This window comes from Erithacus rubecula (genome assembly GCF_903797595.1).
Source record: "Erithacus rubecula genome assembly, chromosome: Z".
In the NCBI taxonomy this organism is placed as follows: Eukaryota; Metazoa; Chordata; class Aves; order Passeriformes; family Muscicapidae; genus Erithacus; species Erithacus rubecula.
The window spans coordinates 23,829,050-23,844,292 of NC_136661.1; the positions used below are offsets into that span (position 1 = coordinate 23,829,050).

The following is a 15,243-nucleotide window of genomic DNA, read 5'->3' on the forward strand; positions in this document are numbered from 1 at the left end:
CAGGCATCATCTCCAACAGTGAAATCAACTGGCTGCAGAGAGAACTGCAAAGCCAGTGTCACTGTCCAAGAGGAGCAAAGAAAAATGCAATGTACAGACATGATTGCAGCAACAACCCAGGTGGACAAGGGTGTCAGAGTGGATCTTTTCTCTCTGTGAAGAGTCAAATCTCACTAAAGGATTAGAATAAACATTCATAAGATCTTAAGCAGAAGCCCAGGACTCTCACTTTTTCCAGGACTATAGTGCAAAGGGAGAAATACTCCTTTCTTGTTTACCAGCACCATTCCCTAAAGGATGTGGAATACTGGCTCTGCCTGGCAGATGATGGGAATCACAGCTCTTTATGAGAGGAGCATGTGTTGCTCTGGGGATCTGCACAGACAGTGTAGCCTAATGGGGGTCCTGGCAGCACCACTGCCACGTGGTGGCAAGTCACTGACACCTCCTTTGGAACAAAAGTGCTCACTTGTGGCTTTTACAGAACAGAGGGAATGTAAGACAGAACAAACAGTCTGCAAAACCCTCATTACAGGGCTTAATGATGCTGGTGTTGGCAGTATATTTGCTGAATGTTTTCTCTTCAGTTGGCCAAATTCTGCTGTAATACAACCTCACTGAAATTCAAGTAAACAAATTGTCTCAGTCCAGACTTGAAACACTTTCCTTAAAAGTAGTTTCAGACTGGGATCCTAGGTAGCCCTCAGCATTATGACTTCTTTGACCAATGTAGTAATAACAGAGCAGCAGATAAGATACCCCTGGTAAGTGAGTTAAAATCCTTATAGAATCCTCAGGGTGGGAAGAGACCTTAAAGATCAACCAATCCAACTGTCCACAACTGAACAGACATTCTGTCTTCTCTCACTCAGCATTTTTGATTCTAAAAGTAATCTCAAAGTAGATGTGATCATCTGCTTGAAAAATATGTTGCAATAACTGACCAACTGACCTGCATCTCAGATATTTTTAAGTGGGATAAGCCCCTTGCTGTTGCAGTGAAGATAAACAAATCAAGTTTTTACTGAAAAAGTCAGTTACAAAATGAAGGCATTGATTAATACAAAAATCTGAAACTTGAAATAAAAAACGTTGGGATTTCAGAAGTAGATACTCATAACAATGTTGTATCTGTATTGGCTATGGATGCACAGAGCTTTTAAAAACATATGAATAATTTTGCTTACTTACATGTTCTTCTTGGTCAAAGTCTCAGGAGATGGACTCATTTTTTTATCCTTCATTTTTTTTGTATGTGTTCAGTAATCTGTTATGTAAAGTAACTACAATGACCTGGCACTATTGGTATGTTTTGTTGTTGGGGAATTTGCCATTTAACCTGGCAGATGGCTCACCATAATCACATGGCATTTTTCTCAAGTCTGACTGGATGTTGTACTTCTATGCCTTCCTATGCCAAAATGTTAACTTATTTACAGAGAACACACATCTACAAATAAGATGCTCCTAGATAGCTGTAAAAATTGGATACCTGGAACCCAAATATACAAGAGCAGCAGAAAGCACTCTATCCAGCTCATTAGGTTTATTTAAAGGACCATTCCCATGACTGCATGGGAATTGCCACTCTTACACAAGGAAGGGAACATGGCATCCATTCACCCAGATGGATGGGATTCAAAATAAATCCCAGCAACCCTCAGAAATATCCTGGCATTTCTATCCAAAAAGGCAACAATATATCCTGAAACACACATAGAAATACTTGGAAACTTTAAGCCCTGCAGTATGTCCATTCTGAGTGCAATCCAGATTTGTCCCAGGGCTTACCAATGAAGGGAAAGGAGGCTGTGAAGATCAGGTACATGCCGTCACTGTACATGGTGAAGGTGATAGCAAAGTAAACAGAAAGGCTGCCCCAGATGAAGAACTGGTTGACAACTGTCCAGTAAGAAGTGTCCAAGCCAATCTGAAAGAACAGAGCCATCCAGCTATTGTCAGTGCCTTCCTTATTTAGCAGGTCTGTGCTGAACACAGCTTTTCCTCTGCTTTGTACACCCACCCTGAGAATGCTATTCATTCAAGTCTCAAGAAACAGCAAGTCACAAATCATAAGATTCTGGGAAACCATTCAAGGCAGGATTATGGCCTTTACCCTGTTGCTGCTCTTGTCTCAACTATTCACTATTGGCCAGCCCTGGAGACAGGATATTGAGGGATCATATATTGACAGGATATTTAAAGATCATCCTGTTCCAACCCTCTGCCATGGACAGGGACACCTCCCACTATCCCAGGTTGCTCAGAGCCCCACCCATCCTGAATACTTCCAGGGATGGGGCAGCCACAGCTTCTCAGGGCAACTTGTGCCTCAACACCCTCACAGGAAGAATTTGTTTGTAGTATCTAATCTAAACCCACTCTCATTTCAAAGTCAGTAGCTCTTCTTCTATTACACATGCCCCTATCAGAAGTCCCTCCCCAGCTTTCTTGTGGCCCCTGTTAAGTGTTTTAAGGCTGCAATGAGGTCTCCCTGGAACATCCTCTTCTGCAGGCTGAACAATCCCAATGCTCTCAGCCTCCTCAGCAGAGGTTCTCCAGCCCTCTGATCAACTTCATGGAGCTTCTCCAACAGGCCCTCATCCTTCTTATGCTGAGAGCCCCAGAGCTGAACACAGTAACTTCAAACGACTCAGGCTTTATTTCCCCTCTCCTAAGCTGTGATGTAACATTAAAAGTTAGGAGAACAAGCCTGCAAAGACTTCAGAAGGCAGAAACTATTATCCAGGGAACTGTGATTGATTGGTGTTCTTTTAAGATCTCTCTCTCATCCTGATAGTACCATCTGAATTTTATACCACTAAGTCCTAGCTACTTCTTCCAGCAAGTTCAGGCTGCGTCACACATACATCATGCACTGGGCCAGGCTGCAGAGACATCTCCATAATGGAGAACCTATAAATAACTGCCTGATGGCAGACAGGCAGCCCTGTGCTTCAAACCCTTCCCACAAAACTAGAACATCCTTCTCTATTTCCTGCCTTAACTGATTTGTCTGTTATGACTGCAATCTTCCCAAGGCAAAGGCTTTTCTTTCCTGTCACCTTGATCTTTTATCACATAAAAATCTCCTTTTCTGTTGAACTGAGAAGACTAATCTATGTCAAGAGATTTTTATATTTTTTTGCAAGAATGCACAATGCAGTAGCAAATACAATGCTGTCAAGGCCCCAGCTGGCCCTCCAGATGCTGTCATTGTGAAACAACAACTAATTCCTAAAAATATTACCTGGGATACCTTACCTGGACAGACACCACAATCAGTAAGCAGGTCTGGGCCATCAAAGCAAAGGACTGGTAGTCAGCAATGGCCTTCCCATCACTCCTCATGGTATTGTACATGGCCCCATAGGGGATGAAGAAGAGGATGAGGGAACTGTAGATCCCTTGCAACATGCACTTGACAAACACCACCTTGTTAAAGTAGAGGTTTTGCTGGCCAGGCACATATAGCTGAGGGAACAGCATGCTCCAGCGATCATCCACATCCTGAAGGCAGAGAGGAGACAGTCAGATTTGCTGGGAGCTACCCAACCAAACTCATAGACCCTGTTAGGGCTGCCATGTCCCTGTGACATGCATTCCCATGAGGAAAGCCATAGCACACAATTCACTCAGTTGTGCTTACTGGCATGGCACATCCCAAGGTCACCTGGCGATGATTTTACTATATTTAATTTTACTATAGTTAATTTTACTATAGTTAATTCTTTAAAAAAAAAAACAAAACAACAAAACCAAAAAACCTAGTTTGTAAGCCTTTGCAATGCCCTCAATAAGAATTAATAAGTTTTAAATTTCTTTAAAGAAGAAGCATTCAAGTTTATGCCTTGCAAATTTATTATCAGTATTTTAGCTTTCCCTTTAAATCAAATTGCAATAGATTCCTAGTTTACATTTTTCAGAATATCAATGAAATTCTTCATGAACACAAATGCATATTTTCCATAATGTATTTTACCTTTCTTGTGCTTTAAAAAAAAGAAAATATTGACAGCTGATAAAATAAGAAAGAATATACACTTCATCTAAAGCAGACTGCATGGTCTGTTCTCCAGAGAATTGACTTCAAGTTCAGGGTTAGAAACACAGGCAAGGCTGTCTGACTTGGATCCCTTAAATGTCCAGAGTGGAGCACTGAGTCACTGGAAAGCAGATAATTCCTATTTATTTAACTTGCAAAATGAATATAGAGCAGCTTTATTGCTCATTTGTCTAGTCAAACAGTAAAAATGAGGTTGAAATTTGCGTGAAATTACTGCAGAAATAATTCACTAAAAAGGCTGAACTTGCAAATTCTAGTTTCAAAGATCCAGTTAATTAATTGTTTTGTCTGGTCATTAGGAAGTCACTTGGCAGGCTCCAGGAACACAAGTAGTAGGGTATGACTGCTCCAGGGGAAGGTTGCAATGGCAGCTGGTGCTGTAGGCAGCAACCTAACCCAAAAAACCTCATCACACACTGAAACCTACAGGCCAAATCAAGGTAATATTACTTATCTCAACTCCTTGTTACATTATACCTAAACCTAAATCATATGACTAGGAGGGAATACACTCTCTCTCTGGTGCATCATTTTTTGTGGTCCATGCTCTCTCTTTCAGGGTATTATTTCAGGGGTTACCACAGTAGGTAGACAAAAAGGATCTGGAGACAAAACCCCTACAAATAAAATCCCGCAAAGTGATGACAGAAACAGTACCTGATCAAAGAGACTCATTCCTAGCACTGGGAGAGAGGTGTATACCAAATTATAAAGTGTAATGAACCACTCATCATAGACAGTCTGGGGGGAAAAAAACAAAAACAAAGCAAGTGAAGTTAGCAAAAAGCTGTGTTTTCCATTTCTTTGAAAGTATGTGCAATTTCTTGCTGCAGCACCTTTGAGATGTTACTGAGACAAAAGGGATGAGTCAAGTTCAGCATCCCTAAACAGGGGAAGAACCACATTATACCAGCCCAGTTTGCTCAGCACCCATTGCTGGCTGTAGCCAGAGCAGGATCCCTCTGCACCCCCAGTCCCTGGATATCTTCATCCCCACGTCTGTGTTTAGTTGGAAGCTGGTTTGCCATGAACCAGCATCACTTTTTTCGCTCCAGATGTATTCCTCTTGCAAGCTCCTGATGCCCACAGGCATCTTAGGGTTAAACTGCTTGCTCCAAATATGCTAACTACAAAATCTGCACCAAACTCTAATCTGTGTCACCAGCTGATGGTCATAATCACTTTGATTACTTTTGAAAATCTTGCAAGTGATATATGTGCTTCATAATGTACCTAAATGCTGGAAAATGTTTAGATTGGATTAGGAAAAACATCTTCATTGAAAGGGTGGTCAGTGTTTAAAAAACGTGGATGTGGCACTGGGTTTAGTGGTGAACGTGGCAGTGTTAGGTTCATGGTTAGACTCGAGGATCTTGCAGGTCTTTTCCAACCTTAATGATTATATGATTCTATAATACATATTTATTTTGTCTCCAGTGATCCATCCTCCAGCAGAAGCACAATGGAGGCAATAATACGTGTTTTACATCCTATATGTGGCTGAAGAAGACAGAGTTTGTTCAGTGAGATGGGAGATATGGATTAGTTTATTTCCTTGTAAAGTATTTCTAGATACTTTGCTTGAAAACACTGGATATAGACTTACAGAATGGTTTTGGTTGGACAAGTGCTGCAAAATTCATCTAAACCAATCTCCCTGCAATCAGCACAGACATCTTCGACTAGGTCAGGTTGCTCAGAGCTCCATCCAACCTGACCTGGAATGTTTCCAGGAAGGGGGCATCAACCACTTCTCAGGGCAACTTCTGCCAGTGTTTTACAAACTTCATTGTAAAAAACATCTTTGTTGAATCAATCTAAGCTTAGTTTAAAATCATTACCCTCTGCTGTATAGCAACAGGCCCTGCTAAGAAGTTCCTCTACAGCTCTCTTGCAGCACTTTCAGGTACTGAAAAGTGCTCTAAGATCTCCCTGAGGCTTCCTCATGTGGCAGCTGGACCAGCCCTCCTCCCCCAGCCGCTCTCTGCAGGAGAGGTGCCGCCCTCCCACCATCTCCTGACAACACCAAAGCTAGACCTACTGTGGGAGTCCAGGGTATCTCCCTGGCTCCTTTGGGGATGCAAAAACCCCCCTGGCAGGCCCCTCAGAGACCCCCGAGTGCTGCCCAGGAGCTGCAGGGGCTGGATTTGGCTCCTTGGGAGAATCTGCCCACATTGAGAGAAGAGACACAGAAAATAATGATGAGTTGAGTGTAAATTAGAATGTTAGAATGTAGTATAAGTAGTTTTTTAGATTGTTTATATTAAGAGCCATGTGGCCAAGATGGAGGATCCTGGGTGTGGTGGGCTTCTTCCTCCTTCTTCTTCATGTCATCCATGTTGAAGTTGTACCCTGGGAATCACAGATTGGATGGGGAAAGAACTGGACATTGTAAAGAGGTTGCATGGCATTGGGGAAAATTTGTAAATATTGTATACATAGTTTGGAGTATAAAGGCCTTGGCACAGCCTGCCCAGGGTTCTTCTGCAATGGTCGACCTGCAGAGCAGACCTGTGCTGAGCTGGCAGAAACATTTTTAAGATAAGATAAATAAACAGCCCCAAAACAACACAAGGTCGTCTCAAGCTGCTTTCTTGCTGGTGCCTCTGAGAGAACCAGACTTCTGACCACCTGCATGCCCTCTCTGGGGAGGTCTCAAGCCTGAAGAGACCCTCAGAGACGGGACAACCTACCTGTGCTGAGAAGCCAGAGAAGAATCCATACCAGAAATGCACCAAGGTGAAGGCAAAGTTCTTGTAGAAGAAGTACTTGAGGAACTTGCACATGCGGATGTAGGACCAGCGTCCGTGCACCAGGAGCAGGCGCTGCAGGTAGCGGAACTGCGCGAAGGAGAAGTCGCTGGACAGCACCGCCTGCATCCCCTCCTGGCCACTGATGCCCACCCCGATGTGGGCAGCTGCAACAAGAAGGTGGTGGGTCACGTCATCACACCTGCTTTTAAAATCAGTTGTCCTGCACTGAACACCCTGTCAATAACCCCACAGCCTTCATAAAAAGTCAGAAAGTTATTAAAAAATGAAAAAATGTTGGTGCACTAATTCTTTCAGCATTAAATTCCCATGAGCATTCCCATGCTCTTTCAGCAGCACTATGATTTTGGCTCTGTGATATACTTCCCTTAAGTGGGTTTTTATTATTTGAATGAAATTTTTGGTTCAGTGACAGTTTATGTTTTTTTTCTGAATGCTTTCCAGCAACACAAATAATGTTGTCCATAACAGCTGCTGTTATGAAACAATAATTTATATTGACATGTGACTTCTATTTGCATGCATGCATGTCCTTCCAGCCTTAAAACATCATCCCAGACAGGCAAAATCTTTAAAACATTTTAAAGTTTCTCAAACACTGTGCTGAAAGGCAGACTATAGTCTTTTTACATTCCTTGAGCTTTATTAGTTCAATCAAATAATTAGATGGAATAGTCACATTCTTCTTAATAGTAACTTGCATTTATTAAATATGGACATAAGTTTAATGTGACAGCTAATTATACAGCTTTAACAAATGAATACAATCTTAATGGCTGAAGGTTGGCTAGATTCAGTGGTTTCCACTGAACTGAAATGATAAAATCCCAGTCTCAATCCTCTTGTGGGGGGAGTGGGTTAGTTTCTAATTATTATGTACACTTTAACTTTCTTCTTTCTTTACTGATTGCCTGACTTATCTCCCTTGAAGCTCTCTAGTTAGCCTTTTCTTTCTTAATTAAAAAGCTCCAGTTAATCAATTCTTGCAAATTAACGCAAGGAAGATTAGCAATAGGTCTTTCTGAATAATCTTAATTTAATTATACCTAGTTAGGACTTTTTTTCATAAATTCACTGAGGTAATGCAGCATCAAATGATGCTCAAGGATGGAGAGGCCTGGAAGCCCACCATCTGTACTCAAGGGAGGTAATTAACAAACAGCCCACAAAGAAATTATGAAAAAAAACCCACACTGCATAATATTATACAGAATATTTACAGGCAAAAAGATTTTATTTCTGCTTTGAGTCAGGCCCTCTGTGATATAAAATGTTTGTTATATACATTGCCCTTGTGATGGTGGCTGTGCAGACACACTGATTGACACATCACAGCCCATGTGGGCTTTTGATAGAATCACAGTCATTTAGGCTGGAAAAGACCTGTAAGATCATTGAGACCAATCGTTTTGTCCATTCTGAGGTAGAAACAAAAAATTAGGCACTTAGTGCAACCTTATCTCCTGAAGGGGCCCAGTGTGACCCAGAAGGAGGGAGAACAGCTAACCTGTACTGAGAGTGCTCTGTAGAGATCTGCCAAAATTTGAGTCACAGACATTTATTTCTACAAAGAAGGTGGTACAGGAGGCACTCAGATATGCATTCCTAATGCTAGCCCACCTCAGAGAGCAAACACCCCTTGGAGGCAGCCTGCTGCGGCATGTTTGGCCATCACTCACTTTTGATCATGCTGACATCGTTGGCACCATCTCCAATTGCCAGGGTCACAGCCTTCTTGTACTTCTTCACCAGCTCCACCACCTGTGCCTTCTGCAGGGGAGTGACTCGGCAGCAGATCACCACTTTGCACATGCAGGCAGTCCTCACCAGCTCCAGCTCCAGGTTCCCTTCCAGAGCATAAGCCTGGCAAGGAGAAAGGGAGTGCTCAGGGCAGGCTCACAGCAGCTCCTGGGCTGACAAAGAGGATGCAGCAGGGGGGCCACGACAGCTGAGCCAGCCTCTTACAGCCACTCATGTTGGTGATCCATCCACCCAGCCACAGGGAGCATCCACACTGCACATCATGCTGTGCACCCTATACCCACAAGCTTGCACATTGGTTATGCACCACATCTGGATATGCACCACAGCTGGATATGAACAACACCTGGGCATGTACCACAGCTGGGTATGCATCACATCTGGATATGCACCACATCTGGATATGAACAACACCTGGGCATGCACCACAGCTGGATATGCACCACAGGTGGGTATGCACCACATCTGGATATGTATCACATCTGGATATGCACATCTGGATATGAACAACACCTGGGCATGCACCACAGCTGGATATGCACCACAGTTGGATATGAACCCCATCTGGATATGCACCACAGCTGGGTGTGCACCACAGCTGGATATGTACCACATCTGGGTGTGAGCAACACCTGGGCATGCACCACAGCTGCTCTGGCTGCTGTGACCTGACAGAGGGCAGAAGTGTCAAACACCAAGAGCAGGAACTGCTGCAGTGCCTGAGACAGCCTTGTGTATCTTCATGTGAGAGAGTCTCTGCTCATCCCTCTTGGATTACTATTTAAGCTCTGGGAGATAAATAGGAAAGATTTCAATTAGTTAAGTGCTTAATTTAAAAAAAAACATGTAAAAAGTAAAGCTCAGGTGGGCATGACAAAGTAAAACACAAAACTAGGGAGAAGGCTGCTTTACCCTGAGTGCTGACCTTTTAAATCAGTCATCTGTGTTATTTCTATTTGAGAAGCACTGAGATAATTGGATGTCTAGTTACCCCTCCAGCTCTGCATGAGGAGGAGGGAGCGCTGTGAGCTTTTCACATTTCTTTCAGATCATGCTTTTTGGCTCTGTTCTTTTTTGTCTCTTTTTAGCAGACATATGCGGAAGGAATCTACAAGGCTCACTCCTGCTCAGAGCCCTTACAGCAGGCCCACTGCCCTGTCTGTGTAAGGCAGACAGTCTTTCTTTTTGAAACAGAGAGCTGTGAGTCACCAGTGTCCCCTTTTTCCTCTGTCATGGCAGCAGGCTGGCTCAGCAGGAGACCTTCTCATGGCTCAACCTGAGCACTGCTGGTCAGTGCAGTCAGAGGTGGCTTTTGCTTCAGCATCCTTCCTGCACAGCACCAGCAAAATGTTATCACTTTGTATATTAATGGTGAAGGTGCATACAAATCAACTGGCATGATGATGCCATTAAGGATGCTGACAAGTTCCTGTTCACTGCTTTGCTCAGGTAAGACCAGATGTGTGCATAGCCCAGCACTGCCCTCCATCCCTCTGCTGAGGGATAGAGCCCTCAGCAGGTGCTGAGTGGGGAACAGTGTCAGCACTGCCACCATTGCTCAAGCTCATAGAAATAAATAAACAACACCTAGATTTGTCTGCACTGTCCCTGTGATCCCCACTGAGGAGAAAACCGTAGTCTTGGTGAAATTCATTGTGTCTGTGCTATGGGGACTGGATGCAGACTTTCTTTGTGTGGGTCCATCCCCTTGCCAGGGGGGTGGGTGGGTGAGTGTGTGTTTTTCCAGGAACATAAAGAAAGCTTTACCATCTCTGCCACTGCACTGCAGAGATGGAATAGGAGCAGGCAAGGGACTTCCAGCAAGGCACATGGACCAAACCTGACAGACCTCTTGTCTGCTTTGCAGTGGGAATCTAAAGCGGATGATGGCCCTGGAGTTCAAAAGTAAGTGAATGTGAAAGAGGGAAAAAGGTTATTTAACAACCTAGGCACTGTCTGAGAGTGTTTGGGGTCTGTATACATGGCATATTAGCCAAAACTAGAGAAATATGAGATTTTCTTAGTAGTAATTTTCTGTACAGAACTGAGAGTGAAAGTTTCTGGGATGACATTAAGAAAGGTAGAAACCACAGGGAACAGAAGCACCTTGGGTGGTAGCACCTCCCAGAACTTTCTAAATATGTGTATTGCTTTCACTGAGATCTGGGAAAGTAAAATACAACAGATAAATAAATCTAACATAAATTAAACCTTCCTTGCAGACAGGTTTGAATTTATCTAAATTGTTTTTCTCTCCTCTAACTCGTTCTAAAAAATTTCCTAGCAGAGATAATTTATTGCAGAATTTCACTGTTCTCACCAGAAGACATTTTATCCAGAACTCTCTTACCCCAGTTTAATTCCATTACTTTGTTTACCTCATAATTTGAAGAGTGTTACCAAGACTGATGAGTATTCTCCAGGCTCAGAAATCCCAACTGACTCACTTTCCCCCCATGCTTTCCATATCATGCCTGACTCAGATTTCTTTGTACTCTCTCCCAGCCTGTTGTTACCTGCTCTCTTTCTAAACAGGTAATGCAAACACTGAGCATCAGAGAGATGTGGAATAACCCTCTGCAGATGACAGCTAACTGCTGTTTTAGATCAACAGTGAACCCTTCAGAGCCAAGCAGTCCTTCATCTGTCACTTAGCAATTTAGTATAGATTGTATTGCTTTGGTTTGCTTGGAAAAACATCGTGGGAGAGATCAATATATTAGTTAAGTGATAAGATCTATATCTTATAAATTAATCATATGTACTTTCAGCTATATTTAGTAGAGTATGTCCTTGGCATTGAAGCCCACATCTCATGTTATCTTCTTGCAGCAAACACAAACGTGGTTATTTTTCTAGTATATTTCCACAAATTAAATAGGATGCAGCTACTCTATCCCTCTTGCTCACCAAAGATCAAGGCCAACTGTTTTCTATTCCTGAAACATCTTCTGAAACATTGTCTGTCACCTTTGATGCCTCAGATAACCACTAAACCCAATCTTCAAGCAGGGGAAAAAAAAACCCTTGTCCTGTAGAGTTTAATTTTTAAAGCTTTTTTCAGACTTCCAATATGTCTTGCAGTTAAGTTCTTCAGGGACCTCATCCCTACCAAGGCTCTGAACCTTCCTTACCAGGCTGTGGCCTGTGATAACCAGACCATAGACCCCATTTGCTTGCTCATCAGGTACAATTATCTGTTTTTTCGAAGGCTTTTCAAACTGAATGTTGATTTCATCACTGTCCAGAAAGGAGTCTGGCTTCATCTTTTTCCTTGCATTCCTAAAAAAAAATTTAAAAAAAGAAAAAGAAAAAAAAAGAGAAACCCAGGATAATAATTAAAATCTGAAAATGTTACAAATATATATATGTTATGTAAAAGCAACTTTATGAGAACAGAAACCTCAGTGTTTCCCTTTGATAGTTCAGTCCAATTTTTACTGTATCCCTACAACAATATGCACTGTTGAACTCCTGCTGTCTGCACAGATCATCCACATTTCTGAAACTCTAACAAGTGTTGCTAAACTTCTGCTGATTTTAAGTCAAACAAACCACCTCAGCATCATGAATGATGGTAACCCAAAGGACATCCAATTTTCTGTGCATGTTGTCTGGCAGCCATCTACTCCAAGAGAAAAACACTGCAAACTTTTCCCATTTTCCACCTTTACCTAAGAACCTGTGTCTACAGAGGGGGTGAGGGAGGCAGGAGGTTCCCAGATACTGCCAAGGAAGTATCCAGACAAAGGAAATACCCAGACAAAGGAAATACCCAGACAAAGGGCAGCAATGTGAATAAATGGCAACAGCAGCACAGCAACAGCCAAATAAAAGCCTTTGTGGCTTAGGATCACTTCATGGTCATTTCAGCTGATATTCCCTATCTGACTCTGCTTTCTTTTACTTTTATTTAATTTGAGTTCTTGGATCAAGAAACTTCAGCATTTACTCTCAGAGGAGATTTCTTCACTGTGTTTAGCTTCTGGATCTTCCAGGGAGGCAGCTCTGCCTTATCTAAGGTCCCTGAATGAACTGCAGCAAGGAAAGCTGACAGGAAAAAAAGAAGGTGGAAAGATACAAAACACAGATAGTGGTAGTGCACAGCACTGAGACTGTTTTTCAGCCATTTACCTCAGCTCATTCAGTACATCATCAGATGTGCTGCCTTCAATAATGAAAACATCTGCCATGTCATCATTCAGCAAGTTGCAGGAGTAACCAATATTCATTGCTGTCTCTGGGGAAGATAAACCAGAATGATAATCCACCTCAGCAGCCCCAAATTCACACATTTCTGTAGCCTTTTTGTTCACATGACAAAAGCTCCCTTTCTGACTCAAAAGAGATTGTGGCCTTTCAGAGTCAAAAGTAAGAGAGCCAGGAGAGTCAATTTGATGCATGTAGCAGAAAATTTGACTTCACAGGACCACAGGAAAAAATAACTCTACCAAAATTGACCAACACCCTTTACCAACATACTTGGAGCAACTAAAAGCATTTCATGTTGATGCAAATTTTTTTTTGGGGATTTTTAATTTGCTTCTCTCTACTTCCAGAAAAGCTCCAAACCACAGCTCTGAAAAAGAATATGACATTTTTTCCATAAAATTCTGAAAAAGATATTTTGGTATTTTATAGCAAAACTATTGCATTTGGGACATGACAAAATGAACTGTTTCATTTTTCTCAGAATATCTCTGCTCATATCTTGGATGAAATTATTTCCAAACACTTTTGACCTCACTGAAACACCATTGTTTCAGTGAAAATACCATGTCTCCAAAAGAATTAACTGGGGTCTATTTGCTGCTCTTTCCACCTCCAAAAGCTTATATTTCCTTTGTTTCTATTTGGGATGCTGAGAGCCAGAAACCAAAAACTCAATGCAAACTCGAATGTACCAAACGTCCACTTTAAGATTAAAATTTCTGGAAAGCAGGACAAGAATTTTTTCCACCTTCTTCACCTGAATGATCAACTGGATGAAGGTGACATCTTTCCATAGCTAATGTCAGGGACTGTGGGATGCTTACTGTCACCTCTCAAGACACAGGATGCTGCCTTCACCCTGCTTCCACTCTCATGACAGAAATTAAGGACAGGCACAACCACAGTCATCTGGTCTGATTCCAGTTAACTGAAATTTTGCATAACTGGCAATGAAGCAAAGCCCTCTCTCTAAGTTTGTCTTCTGTGCAGTTTCCAAAGAATGAGAAGGTCTAGCAGAACCCCAGCAGGGGAGCAGAAGAGAAACATCCAGAGCTGTGGTGCCTTTACCTTGCTTATCTCCAGTGAGAACCCATATCTTGATGTTGGCTTTGGCAAGAGTCTCAATTGTCTGTGGGACCCCATCCTGTAGCTTGTCCTCTATGGCTGTGGCACCTAGCAGCTTAACAGAAATGGCAAGGAGCTGGTTAAGTCCTCCCACTGCTACCAAAGGAGAAAGCATTAAACCTAATTATTCAAGCAAACACAAATGAAATCTCCAGGAATTAGGTTGCACTGATTGTCATTCTTCCTCAGCAAATTTACTGGAAAAATATAGTCCTGATCCTGCAGATGTTCTAGGCTCTAATCCACCCAGGCTCTGATGGATTATGAATATGCATGAAATTATTTGCAAGAATGCTTGCAGAGCTACAGGTCTGTGTTGTTCCATGTGTTCCCTTCACAGCAGATAGAGGTTTAATAGAGGAACAAGGACCCTGGATCTGTGTCCCCAAACCTCCTTTGCTGTGGTACTTGATCCCAGCTGTGCTGCTCTGCAGATAGTTGGTGACTTTAACCTGTTATCAAAAGGACATGGAGATTTCATTGTTGCCTCGGTTTCACTGCTGCCACCCACCTCCTGCTGCTTGGAGAATAAATTCAGAGGTTGGTTTTAAGCCTGGGATCCCTTTTGGCATGGGATGTCCCTCATACATCAGCTGTGAGTGTTACCAATGTAGTAACAGCTCCGACAGAACTTCTCTACAGGGTCCTCAAAACTGTGCAATCCCTGATTTACAGTAGTCCTTGATACAAATTTCAAAGGCCAGCATTTCCCCAGCTCACACTTGCTCATTCCCTGGGCTCTGATGGCATTCTGAACATACAGCTAATGGAAGGAGCAAAGGTGTCTGCCAGGATTTCTGGGGTTTCAAGAAAGCACTGCCACGAGTGCAATAGCTGGATTGCTTCTCCTCAGATCACACACATGCTTTTCATTCATTATTCATGGCAGTAAAACACAGGCAAATCCTCCAGGGCATTTAAAAACTGTAATAACACAGAGGGAGAGGAGAACGACTCGAAGATCACAGTATAGCTCTATTTCAAATTGACACAAACATGTTCATGGATATCATATACCCATCCTGCCCAGGGCTGGAAGAACAAAGGAGACTCTCTCAGAGGCACTGGGAATTATTCACTGCCTACCATTTCAAAGGCTGGAAAATAAATAGATCATCCATTTGCACATACAAAGAACAGCTATGAAATATCTGTGTCCACGTCATCTCCTGCAGGCTCTGGTATGTCACTTCATCACGAGAAAGCTACTCTGACACCCACGTGAGTTAAAATAAAACCATTCTCTTGAACTGGTGGCTTACACCCCATTTATGGGCTCCTGATGGAGGTGCCAGTGAACACCCAGGG

General features: G+C 42.6%; 1 protein-coding gene across 3 annotated transcripts in view; it reads right to left on the minus strand.

The window, feature by feature from the left end:
- LOC306814143 (phospholipid-transporting ATPase ID-like) overlaps positions 1-15,243 on the minus strand; it is a 73,832-nt gene that overhangs the window by 5,095 nt on the left and 53,494 nt on the right. For all 3 annotated transcript variants that reach the window (XM_079329911.1, XM_079329910.1, XM_079329912.1), the window contains exons 19-26: positions 13,879-13,990; positions 12,733-12,838; positions 11,733-11,880; positions 8,517-8,700; positions 6,760-6,983; positions 4,724-4,807; positions 3,265-3,510; positions 1,792-1,930 (exon numbers count right to left, since the gene is read on the minus strand). In XM_079329911.1, the coding sequence (XP_079186037.1) occupies positions 1,792-1,930; positions 3,265-3,510; positions 4,724-4,807; positions 6,760-6,983; positions 8,517-8,700; positions 11,733-11,880; positions 12,733-12,838; positions 13,879-13,990 (1,243 nt within the window). The remainder of the gene's footprint in view (positions 1-1,791; positions 1,931-3,264; positions 3,511-4,723; positions 4,808-6,759; positions 6,984-8,516; positions 8,701-11,732; positions 11,881-12,732; positions 12,839-13,878; positions 13,991-15,243) is intronic.